This window comes from Sciurus carolinensis, chromosome 17 (assembly GCF_902686445.1).
Source record: "Sciurus carolinensis chromosome 17, mSciCar1.2, whole genome shotgun sequence".
NCBI lineage: Eukaryota > Metazoa > Chordata > Mammalia > Rodentia > Sciuridae > Sciurus > Sciurus carolinensis.
The window spans coordinates 1879459-1891721 of record NC_062229.1 but is presented as its reverse complement, the minus strand read 5'-3'; the positions used below and the strand labels follow the sequence as shown (position 1 = coordinate 1891721).

Genomic DNA, 12263 nt, shown 5'->3' with positions numbered 1-12263 from the left:
TGCGTGGCCCTGGGAAGGTGGCTCAGCCTCTCTGAACCTCTAGTTGGCTCCTTCTCTCCGATGCAGAGCAGAGTTCTGACCACCCCAGTCTCGAGGCTCTGCTGAAGCTTGAAGTTCACAAGGCTGAAGGAGCCATTGAGGGGCCCACTGCCCAGGGAAGCGAGGCCCCTCTGCCGGCCCTGGAGAGCTGGAGGTCGGGGTAGATGTCAGGGAGCCGGGGTGCTTGGGCCCCTCCAGCCCCTCCCTCGGGAGCAGTGGCCACACCCCACCCTGGGGACGCCCTGGGCAGCAGCAAGGAGAGAGGACCCGGGTAGCTGACCCTGGAAGGCCTCAATCGAGACCCCCTACTCAGTCGGGGTCTTCAAGCTGCGGGACCCAGGGCTGCGGTGAGGCCTCGGTGGGGGTGGGAGGCCACCCCGGCCTTCCACTTGGCATGGTGAGGACACTGCAGGTGGGCTCCTCCTCTCGGGGCCCTGCCCCTTCCTGCCCAGCGGAGCCCTCTGGGGGGACCTGGCCTCTCGGAGCCCTACAGAGGCTGCCAGCACCCTGGTCTGGGGCTCACCACCCCAGCCACTCGCTCCGCCTGTCCTCTGTTCCCACCCGTCTGTTCACTGTCCTCCCCTCCACCCGCCTGCTGGCGCATCTCTGCCCCTCACCCACACCGCCTGAGACCCAGGGAGCCTGAGGAGCTGGAGGCCAGGAGGAGGCTCAGCTCCCGCTGGGAGGCTCAGACGGGACTCGGATGCCCCAGGTGCAGGGTTCCTGGCCGTGGGGCCGGCAGGAGGCCTGGACCCCTGCAGAGCTTTATCTGGGTCCTTCTGATCTGGCAGCGTAAAGGGGAGGCAGAGGAGGCTGAGGGAAGCAGGGGAGAGGGCCCCGGGCCTCCAGGTCCTGCCTCCACTCTGCCCCAGCTACCCCTGCAGGAAGGAGCCCCGGCAGCGGTGGGAGCTTTGCCCACCCATCCTGGGCTCTTGTGGGGGTCCTGGGAGGCTTGCCCAGGCCCCAAGAACACCTGCTGCCCCCACACCTGGACTGCACGGCCTCCGTCTCCCTGGCCCTAGCCTTGAGGGGACCCAGGCTGGAAGGTCAGGGCACACAGACAGGGCTGATCCCGAGTGGCCGGCCTGCACAGGGGGCCGAGGCTGGGGGCTTGCAATGCCAGCCAGGGGTGTGCTGGGCAGGTGGGAAGACCTTCCTACAGCAGCAAGTCACAGAACTGAACCACAGTCCCCTTGGGTCCCACCTGGTCAAAGCCCAAGTCCTCCCTGTGGCCCATAGGTCCCTACACGAACTGCCCTGTCCCCTTCCTGCCTCCCTCCTCCTCACATCTCCACTCCAGTCACGCAGGCTCCTCCCTGTGGCCCCAGCGCCAGGCCCATCCTGCCCCAGGGCCTTTGCATGGCTGTGCCCTCTGCCAGGAGCTGTCTAGATGCTTCCTCGTGAGGCCCCTCCCCTTGCTTCCCCGACTCCCCAGCACAGTGCTCCTCTTTCCATTGCCACCCTTGCTCCTGACGTGAGGGAGGCTGAGCCCCAGGGAGGCCGCTCTGGATGTCCTCCTCCCTGCTGTGTCCTCTGGAAGCACGGTTGAGTGGCAGGGACCTGCCAGGAGAAGGCAGGCAGGAGGTACCTCGGGAACTGGCGCAGAGAGGAGGGACTTCCTGGAGTGGCCTGGAGTTCCCGGAGGCGGGGAGCTCGAGGCTGTGGGCGGGGCGTGGGGCGAGCTGCCAGCGAGCTGCAGGTGTGCAGGGCTGGAGGGAGGCACGGCCCGCAGCCCGTGGGCCACCATCGGGGGCAGGGCTCCTGTGGGCGCTGGGGACGTGGGGGTCAGACCATTCTCGGTGGCATCCTGGGCCCTGCGGGGTGCTGAGCAGCGTCCCCACCCTGGTGGTGACGGCCACCAGTGCCCAGACCTCGTGCAGGGGGAAGACTTGCCCCCACCTCCAGCTCACGGTGCCCCAGGTCCCCCCGCTGAGCGCAGAAAGAGGCCCCGGCAGCCAGGAGAGTGGAAGCAGAGCTTGTTTAATTTTTATACATGTTCGTTCGTTCTTTTTTTTTTTTTTTTGCCTTTTATTGAATCTTTTGGGGACCCCCTTTTTTTTTTGCATAGGGAAACAAACAAATAACAACAGCCAGAGTCACTTCCTGTAAATGGTACTTAGGTAGCGCGTCCGCAAAACCAGAAAGACCGCGTGAGTTACAAGGTCACGACCGGGCACAAGCCCGCCCCGCCGGGCACCCTGTCTCTGGCCCACTCGCTGGGGAGGGACCGGACAGCGGCGGCCACAGGCTGGGCGGCCTCCGCGTGGCTCGGGGGTGGGCCACAAGCAGAAAGCGAGAAACACTACTATCCTGGTGTGTGAGTAAATACGAAGCAAAACCGAAAACTCAAAACCTCAGGAAGATGGAGGGGCAGAACCCCACCCCAAAACCTAAAGGGGGAGGGGAGGGGAGAGGGAGCGAGACACGGAGGGAAACATCTCTCCCTGCTCCCCGCTGCCCTGGCTGCTGCCCGTCCTTCCCTCAGATCCCTGCTTGTCCAGGCGCTGGGTGGGCAGGGAGCAGGGGCTGGGCTGGGCCCCGGCTCTCAGAGGGGCTTTGGCTTCTGGCTGGGGTTCAGGCTGGGAGAAGGGGGCATGCATGCATGTGGGGAGTGGGCTTTGGGGGTCCCTGTCTGGAGGGGCCCCGCCCAGCCAGGCGGTGGGTGGGTGGGAGGCTTCCTCCCTCCCCGCCTGCCCCTCCTGGCCCGCGTCTGAGGCCTGTGGCCGGGCAGGGGGCCGCCGGGGGTGGGGAGGGGCCCCAAAGCCGCAGCAGCAGACCGTGAGGCACTGCTGCGGAGTCGGATTTGGTATGGTGGGCAAGGTCATGCTGGCGCGGCTTTGGGGCTGCCTCTGCCCGGCCGCCCCCACACCCTGCCCTCTGCCTTGCGAGCTCAGGACAGTGGGACGCAGAGCGGTTTAGGGGGAGCCTCAGGACGTGGACGCTGGATGGGGGCAGCAGGGCAGGGAGGGCCTGGCTGGGGACGAGCAGCATGGAGCCCCAGCCAGCGCGCGGGGCCCAGCACCTGGGGAGCCGGGCCGGAGCCGGGAGGGGCTCGCGCCCATCCTCCCCAGACCCTGAAGGCTGCTGGTGGCCCCAGGACCCTGTCTTTTGGTGGACATCATCGGGCAGCCATGGTGTGGCAGGGGGTGCGTGAAGGTCCCTAGCTGGGGGACAGTGTGGTGGCAGAGGCTGGCTGGCACTGACTTCCTGGGAGCTGCGGCCCAGGAGTGGCCCTTTGGCCCCAAGTCCTCCCTGTTTCATGGGAACTGATTGTCCAGCCTGGGGCTCGAGGCCCCGCAGGCCTCTCCCGAACCCATGGGGCCAGGTGGCTCCCTCCCACCCAGGCCCTCCTGGCAGTGCGAGGGCCCTGCCCGAGGACAGGGGTGGGGCCACGGGCATGCACTAGGGGCTCCCTCTCCTTCCCCAGCATGAGCGGGACCCCAGGGCCAGGCTGAGGCTGTCTGGGTGTGGCCAGCGGGCTGGGCGTCTCCCCGGGGGTGGGTGACGGTGGGCTGGGAGAGGACCCGTCTGGAAAGATGCCCGTTTCCCAGAGAAGCCTCACCAGGGCGGAGGCACCCGCCCCAGGACGGCCCGCTGCCCAGCATGGACCCACCTGCCACCCTCACCAGGGCCTAAGCCCAGGACGCAGGTGGGCCGCGCCCCTGGCCACCTTTCTGGGTGCGTGATGCTGGCTGCGGGGAAGACAGTGGTCCTGGGGACTGTGCCACCCCTTCCTCTGCCACTGCAGCTCCGTTTCCTGGGTGACACTGAGGAGGGACACAACTAAAGGCCAGAGCCAGTCATGCCAACGCGTGAGCCTGGAAGCGGTGGCTGAGGGCAGGGTCCTGGCCAGGTTGGCGCTCGCCCTGTGCCCTGCGGGCATGGGCATCCTGAGGGCAAGACCCTGGGGATCCTCTGCCTGGTGGCCCCTGCAGGATGCTGGGATGGGCAGCAGCAGGGGGGCCCAAGTCAGAGACTCCTGCCCGCGGACTGCCCACTGACCACCTGCTATCGTCTCAGCTTTGGTCAAGTAGAGCGAAAGGCTGGGATTAAAGAAAGAACAGGAAACTCAAATCGAGGACAAGACAACAGCCGGTGACCCCCTGGGCCAAGGCCATGACTCGGTGCCCTGGGTGGGCGGCGTGCCAGGCCTGGCTGAGGACAGACAGATATTGCATATACGGGTTTGTCTTCTCGCCATCCGCCGCGCCTCCTGCTCACGGCTGGAAGACAGAACGGGGGCCGGGTGTCACCCGAGGCTGGTCCTTTGGTGAGAAGGACGGGGTGCCGTGGGGGAGAGGGGTGCCCTGGGATGGGGCGGCGGCCTGTACCCAGGGCAGGTCTGAGGTCTGTCCTCTGGGCAGGGACTCCGGCGACCCCGCTGGAGATGGGCGTGGGCAAGGTGGCAGAGGGGAGCACCAGGGAGCCCGGGTGCCCTGGAGCCGAGGAGCCGGCCGGGCAGCGGGGCGAGCGTCGGAGGTCCACTCCCGCTTGCTTCAGGGCGCTTTTCTTCTTTGAAAAAAAACTGTTTTTCTTCTTTTTTTTTTTTTACAAACAAAACTACATCCCCTTGGACTGCTTCATTCCACGTCCCGCTGCTGAGCTACGCGTGCATACATGCAGCTGTGCGCTGATACTGTTGAAGTAATACTTATTCTCAAAGGCAAGGCACATCATGTGGTAGAAAATTTCGTGCAAATTAGGAAACATGGAATTTTTTAAAGGATTTTTTGTCTTTTGCAAGAGGGGGCGGGAGGCGGAGGGGAGACAGAGCCAGTATATCTGCCATGCAGGCCCGCCGAGGGCGGGGCCGGGAGCCGCCGCGGGATCCTAAGCACCATGCAAAGTCAGGTACAGAGTTGGTTCTGTGGCCCGGCCAGGGGCCGGGGGGGTGGGCCGTGTCCCCCAGGGCGGCCCCCCTCCCCCACCCCGGCTGAGAAGCTTCCAGATGCCCCTGCTTTCCCGGAGAGCAGCCCACGCTTTGGTCCCCAAATGGTCACCCAGTGGAGGGGCCCTGAGGACGGACGGACAGACAGCGGGACCAAGGGTTGGAGGCTGAGGATGGCGGCCCCTCTGGGTGCAGGGCTGAGAGGAGCCTGTGGAAGCGTCTTTCTCCTTATAACCAGCGGGTTCGCCAAGGCCCTGGGGCCAGTTTGGGAGGAGAGTCCAGAACGGGGAGAGTGAGGCGGGTGGGGCAGCGGGGTGGACGGGCCTGAGGCCCTGCCCTGGATGATGGCTTTGGCCCGGGACGGTGGGGTCGGTGGCGGTGGCTGTTCCCCGGAGCCAGGCGAGATGGGTGTCAGTTGGGGTGCGCGGGCCGGAAGGGGTCCTCGAGTTGGGGCTCCGTGGCCCCAAACAGCCAGCACCACCTTCTGAGCCCCCAGGACGGCGACCGGGGAGGGGAGGGTGCGACGGGCCGGGCGCGGCTCCCAGGCCCCCGCTTAGTGTTTTTGGAGCAGCTCAACGGAAACGCGTAGCAGATGGGGGGCCCCTGAGGCTGCGGCGGCCGACCTCCCGCCAGAACCCTCCCGTCAGGTCCGGGTGGCCCTGCCTTCTGCCCAGCAGCCTGCTCTCCTTCCGGGCAGCGGCTGCCTCCCCTCGCGGGACGTGAAAGTGCAAAGGGTCCCCTGGGCGGAGGCGCCCGGAGGGCTGGTCCAGGTGTAAGGCACTGGCGGGGGCGGGCGGGATGCCCGGGGACGCCCAGCGCCACCCCCGGGGTCCCATCTCTCTAGCTCTGGGGGCACAGCAATGAGGGGCCCGAGTGGAGTGGCAGGGAGGGGAGGGTGGGAGCCCGGCCACGCTGTCCCAGCTGGACAAGGGGCGGCCGGTGGGGATCAGGCACTTGAACCACTCTCGCCTCCGCCTCCGGGTGGGGAGGTTCCGCGGCCCCTCCACCGAGGCTCGGCTCCCCGCCCGCCCTCAGTCCTCGGAAGGTGCGCGTCCGGGCGGGGCTCCTCGGTGCCAGGCCGGGCGGGCGAGGCCGGGTGGACAGGGGGTCTAATTGCATAGAGACTTCTCCTCCCGAGGGCCACAGACCCAGTGCCAGCACGACAGGGCCAGGACGTCCTCCGGGCGCTGGGGAGGGCGCGGCCAGCCTGCAGGGCCCTCCTGGGCTCCCGAGAGCCGGCGTGGCGTCCTTCCCTGGTGAGGGCCAGCGTGGGGTCCCTGCCACGTCCAGGACCCCCCAGACCCCCTCTTCTGCCTCCCCTGGCCCCCTCGACGTCTCTGCGGTCCGAGGCTGGGGTCCTTGCCGACCCCTTCCCCACCAGCACCTGCCTCCCCGTGTTGGCAAACGCCGTCCACGGAGGGGGCTGGCCATGTCCCCACACTGGCAGCGGTGGCTCTGCTGGGCGTCCTGCCCGTCTGCCGCCCTGGCCACAGGCGCCAGGTTGTGCTCACCTGGTCTCTGGGCAGCGCCGGGGCCACAGGGCAGCGGGTGGGCAGCGGCAGCTGTCCCTCTGGAGCAGCAGGCGGGAAGGAGATGAATAACTTAGGAAGACCCGGCGCCTCGGCCGCCTCCGTCTGGGGTGCGGGCTTTCCTTGTCTTTTCCGGTTGCTCTTGTTCTCCTCTCTCTTCCTCCCGGGTCTGTTTGTCTTTCGGCCAGGCTGGGAGTGGCCGGGGGATGACCTTGCTCGCTCTGGTTTTCCACCGAGGAGAGGGCGGGGGCCGCGGTGCTGCCCCTGGGATTCCCAGGACGGTGGAGGACAGGCAGGAGGCCTCTGTTATCCCAGGTACCAGGACTGAGGGGCCGGAGGGGAGAGAGGGTCAGCTCGCCCGGCCTCGCCCGCCCTCGCCACGCCCGCCCTCCGACCCTGCAGCCTGCGCCGCGGGGCCTCGTCAACAGCACCCACCTGCCAGAAAAAGTCCCAAACAAGGCAGCCTTCTTAGCACCAGGGCCCTGTGACCCCGCCGTGCCCGGGCAGCAGCCCGGGCAGGGGTACGGTCACTCTCTGCCGCCAGGACAGGCAGGGCTGGAGGGAAGCAGCCCGTTTACAGCCTCAGCCGGCGGGGTCCTGCCTCGGGCGAGGGGCGCGAGGGGAGGGTGTGGCTCCACCTGGTCCCGCCTCCAGGGCAGAGGCCTGTCTCGGGCACCTGCCCAGCCCAGGCACAGGACCCCCAACCCCTGTCCACACTGGCTGGACCATCACTTCCTGTTCAATGACTGCGGATCGCTACGCGGAGGGCTCTTCCCTACCCCTGTCCATCAGTGGAGAGCGGGGCCCAGGCTAGTCAGGTGGCCTGCCCAGGGGAACCAGGTGAAGGTGGCCAAGCAGGGACTCAGGCTGCAGGGCCAACCGCTTGGCCCGACTGTGTCCAGGCCTCACTGTCCTGGACAGATGCTCCCAGGTCTCCCACCCCTCAGCAGCACTCTGAGGGGGCCAGCTGCAAGGAGCCCGGGCAGTGGGCGCCTGTGAGGGGACAGCCAGTCCAGTGCCCACAGAGCAGCAGCGGCAGCAGAGCCCAGCCCCGGAGCAGGGCGTCTCCCTCCTCTCCCACTGAGGCTGGGGCCGCGGTGCCTGTGAACTGACAGTCCCTGCACCCCGCCCTCCAGCCAAGTTCAAGTTCATCTTGGCCATTACCTCATGTCTGGTTTCCGCTGGCAACCAGACAGGCTGGGGCGTGACCCTCGGGTGGACAGCCTCCCTCATCTCCGCCTCCCCAGGGCGCCTGCCTGGCTCCAGCCCCGAGTGGGGGCAGCTGACTCGCCTCTGCACCCCCGCTCGGCAGCCAGCTGTGGGCGCAGCGTCCACACCCCGGAACAGGGCTCTACAGTCCCCCGGTGGCAGCGGGCAGCTCAGGGCGGCCCACAGGAAAGACGTGGGGTGGAGGGAGTGGCAGGCAGTGACGTCAGGGCGGAGAGGCAGCCTCCAGGAGGAGCCGGCAGCCCTCCCAGCCTGGCATCCCTGCAGGTCTCCCAGTGACGGCCACCTGCCCTCAGTGCCCCAGAGCCTGTTCCGCACCCCCCTGGCGGGGCCCTCACTCCGAGTCCTTCCAGGGCTCCCCACTGCTCCGGGCAAGCCCGCGCCCACCTCCCAGCCAGGCGGGCACTGGAGGCTCCTCGGTCAAGGTGTGTCCCCGCACACCCCGTGCTGACCGCCTCCCCACTCGCCCTCTTCTGCCAACCGTGCTGGGTCCTGCCAGCCCTGTCCCACCCTCTCCAGGTCCTGAGGGTCCGGCTGGCAGGGGGAGTGTGGGGTGGTGGGTTCCCCCAACCCCTGTCTCAGGTGGGCATGGCTGGAGCCAGCTCAGCCTTTTGAGGTGAAGCTGCCTGAGGCAGAGTCGGGTCAGAAAGTGGCCTGGAACGGAGAGGCTGACTGTGGAGGCCAGACCGCAGGGAGGACGAAGAGGCAGGGCCTCCCCCCAACCTTATTAGCTCTGATTTCTGAAGCAACTGGGACACCCACGGCCTCCTATGGGTAGGGTGCCAGGATGGTGCAGAAAGGAAATGCCTGGCTCCCCAGCACTGGGCACAGGGGTATGGCCACCCACGGGACCCCTCTCTTTGGGCAGGAGGGTGTGCGGGGAAGCCCTGCCCTTTGTCCTTCAAAGGCTCTCTGGGAGGTGCTCAAGGTCAGAGGAAGAGACAGAGGTTCGGAGTGTGTGAGGCAGAGCCGGGACCCCCAGGAACCCTCCGAGCCCTAGCATGCTGGTCTCCTGCCCGAAGTCCCTGCTTCCTCTCCAGCTAGTTCTGTAGAAAAGAGAGGGAGGCGCGTGGGGGCTGGAAGGAGCAGGCACTGCCCTGGCCAGAGGCTCCTGGCCATGCAGCGAAGGCAGGGGTGTGTCCTCCCTCCACACTCTGGCCCCTCTGGGCCTCCAGGAGCAACTGGGACAGTCACACAGGGTCCCAGGTGACCTGGGTACAGCAGGATGTTCCTGTCCTCAGCTGGGGTCTCAACTCTGGTGGCCTCCTCCCTGCCCCTGCCTGGGCCTCTGTCATAAAAACCAGGTGGCTGGGGTGTGGACACTGAGGTCTGTGCGTGGCCAGTTCTGCAGAGCAGAGAGGCCCGGGCCTCCGAGCCTCAGGGCTGCAGCCACCACTACCCTCTCTGTTCCAGATCCTGCGGCCCGACCAGCACTGGGGAGCACAGCCTCCGAGTCCAGCCTGCACAGACAGCAGACCAGGACCGACAGGGGGGCAGGGGCTGAGGCCAGGCTGGGGGGACCCTGGGCAGGCCACGTGCTCCTCACTGTCCTGAGGACACTGAGGCTCTGAGGACAGCTCTGCCCTGCCTGACCCTGAGCCCGTCCTGCAAGCAAGCCCCTCCCCGGCCCCTCGCTGGCTCTATCGCCTGCCAGACCCAGTAGGGGCTGGGAGCTGTGCTGGGGGCCGCCCACGCCCCTCACCAATGCCCCGGCGTCCAATCCCTCCCCTCCCCGGCCAGGAGCACGGGAGACGCGGAGGCTGGGGCGCAAGGCTCGGGGCGACGGCTGTGTGACCCTGGGCAAATCCCCGGCCTCTCTGGGCTTCAGTTTCCCCTCTACAAATGGGCCCCTCGTCTCTGTCTCCGGGGCGGGAGATGCACTAGGAAGCAGTGGGCAGGGTTGGGGCCGCTTCATGTCCCTGGCCGTGGTGTGCCCTCAGAGGCCAAGGCCAGGGACATCCAGCCCTGCCCGGTGTCCCAAGAAGCCAGCAGCGGGCTCGAGGCCCTGGTGGGCTGTGGGCGGCCGGCCCCTGCGCCAAGTGAGGACCACGGGCCCAGCATGTCTGCCTCTCCCTGACCCCCCCGGCCGGCCCCCGGCCCTGCCCCCGACCCCACAGCCGGCCTCGTGGCCCCTACCTGTGCCTGATAAATGCCCGCAGGATCCCTTGGTCCTAATCCCACAAAGGAACGGTTTGCAGGGGACGTGTCGGGCGCAGAGTAGGCTGCGGGGAGGAGAGAGACCAAGAGCCCGTTAGCGAGGGGCACCGAGAGGGGGCTGCCTGGGACCAGGGCCAGGCCCAGAGAGGGTGTCCGCTGCCCAGGGTCACACAGCCGGCCCTTTGCACCCAGCTCCCGTGGCCTCCGAGCCGCTGCCCTTCCTGGCTGACCGGAGCATTCAGAGAAGCCGGGGGTCCTGACTTGAGGGGCCCCCAGGGGTCCTGGCCAAGGCTGCCAAGGTGGAGAGGGGCGGCAGAGGACGAGATCCATCGTCCACACGCCACCACGAACTACTCAGGGTGCTCCGCTCTGCGCTCAGCCCGCACTGACGGGCCGGGGCCGCGAGTTATCGAGACGTCTTATTTATTGACCGTCCCCTACGGAGCGCGGGGCTGTGTCTCCAGCCACCATCTGCGTTTTACTCTCCCTGGTTCACTGTCAGCGCAAGTAACCCAGGGCCCACGGCTGCTGCGGGCGGGGCGGGAGCGCACGAGCTTCAGGAACGGAGGCAGGGAGGCCAGGGGAAGGCTGCCTGGAGGCCCGGCTGGGAGGTCTGGTGCAGGGAGGGGGGGGGCCCTGTGCGTCCACATCTGTGAAGCGGCGGCTGCATGCTGGGCACTGGGCACCTCCAGCTTTGGACCGTCTTCTGCTGCGCTGGGGTGGACACGGGGCTCATGCCCGCTGACCGCACTCACCCTGAACCGCAGCCCATCCTGAGCGCAGTCCCCGGCCCTCCCAGCCCTCCAGCAAACGCCACGACCACCCTTTCGCCTGCGGAACTGGGGGTGCACCAAGCCTCCTTCTGACCCGGGTCGACAGTCCCCGCTGCCCTGCCTGTTAGGCACCGTGACTGACCCATGTGGCAGAAAAGACTGAGGCCCAGAGAGGGGGAGCATCTGCCTGAGGTCACGCGGGGCACGAGCTGCGAGGGAGGCTTTGGAATAAAGGCTGGCCTGGGGCCCAGCACGCTGCAGCCTGGGGCTCAGAGAAGGCCTGTCCCCGTGGGCACGCCCTGCGTGGGGAGGAGGGCAGGCTGTGGGCGCTGGCCGCGGTGCGGGGGCTTTGCTAGTCTCCCGTCACGAGGAATCGGGAGCAAAGACTCGCATGTTTAAAGGACGGGAGGGGCAGCTGGGCGCAGTGGCCACACCGTTACTCCAGCGCTCGGAGGCTGAGGCAGGAGGCTGAGGCAGGAGGATCTCAAGTTCCAAGCCAGCCTCAGCAGCCTGGAGGGTGCTGAGCAGCTCAGTGAGACCCTGACTCTAACGAAGCACAAAAGACAGGAGAGCGGATGGAGGGCCAGCTCCCCAGGTCACGCCTGGCCTCAGTGGAGACGGGGCACTGGGGCCTGGAAGGACGTGGACCTGTCTGGCCGGTGCTGGTGGCCGGGGGAGGCTGTGCTGGAGCCACTGAGGACGGGCGAGCCCAGGACGGGGGCCAGTGGCTCCCAGCTGCAGCAGCTCCAGCCACCAGCTGTCCTCCGAGCTCAGGAAGGCCAGCAGGAGGGGCTTCTGGGGTCACCTGGGCAGGCGGGGACAGTCTGTCTCGGGGGAGGCCCAGCCAGCCACCTGGAGGGACAGGGCCCCAGTGTCCACGCTCCCACCAGAAGTCGGGGTCTGGAGTCTGAGGTGAAGCCTGGTTTCAAGCAGCAGCTGTCGTTTCCCACAGAGGACGTGGGGGACGCCGGGGGCTGGGGACACGGGTGGGCTCGTTCCCACAGAGGATGTGGGGGACGCCGGGGGCTGGGGACACGGGTGAGGCTGTGTCGGCTGCCAGGAGCCCCCTGAGCACAGCGGGTTTCCAGAGGCCAGCTGGGCAAGGGGCCCCGGGCCACCGGCGAGGGAAGCAGACCTGACTGGCCGGGGGCCGAGGCTCCGTGCCCGTGGCCAGCGCTAGCTGGGCTCCGCGGGGCAGCGGGGCAAGGGCGGGCGCCGCTCCCAGGAGCTTACTAGGGCAGGTGAGCGGAGCGGCTCCTCCCGCGGAGGTGGCGCCGGGTTTGGTGGCCGGGGGAGTGCCGACCGCGGCAGGCCCAGGGGCAGTGGCACCAGCATCTGCGAGGGAAGGCAGTGGCTGGACAGCATGAGCTGACCACTTCCATTTAACTGGGGGGACAGAGACACTGGGTTAGGGGCTGGGCCCCCCTCTGCGGGCCCTCCCGGGGCCGACGGCCTAGCCCTGTCCACGGCCAGGCCGGGTGGTGGCCAGGGGCCGGAGCTGAGGCCAGGGGAGCCTCCGGGGACACTGCGCACCGCAGCGCTGTCCTGTGCACGCTGCCCTCTCCGAGCCACCCGCATGGACTTGCTGCCCTGCTGTCCCAGCTTCCTGGGACGCGGTAGGCGTGACCTGGCCCGAGGACCCCTGCTGCG

General features: G+C 67.8%; 1 protein-coding gene across 1 annotated transcript in view; it reads right to left on the bottom strand.

Moving 5' to 3' along the window:
- Positions 1–2046: 2046 nt before the first annotated feature.
- Positions 2047–12263, bottom strand: part of Nfic (nuclear factor I C) — a 50845-nt gene continuing 40628 nt past the window's right edge. Inside the window, 4 exon segments of the mRNA XM_047531970.1 lie at positions 2047–6780; positions 9820–9905; positions 11847–11909; positions 11912–11999. Of these exon segments, the coding sequence (XP_047387926.1) occupies positions 6763–6780; positions 9820–9905; positions 11847–11909; positions 11912–11999 (255 nt within the window). The 3' untranslated portion in view covers positions 2047–6762.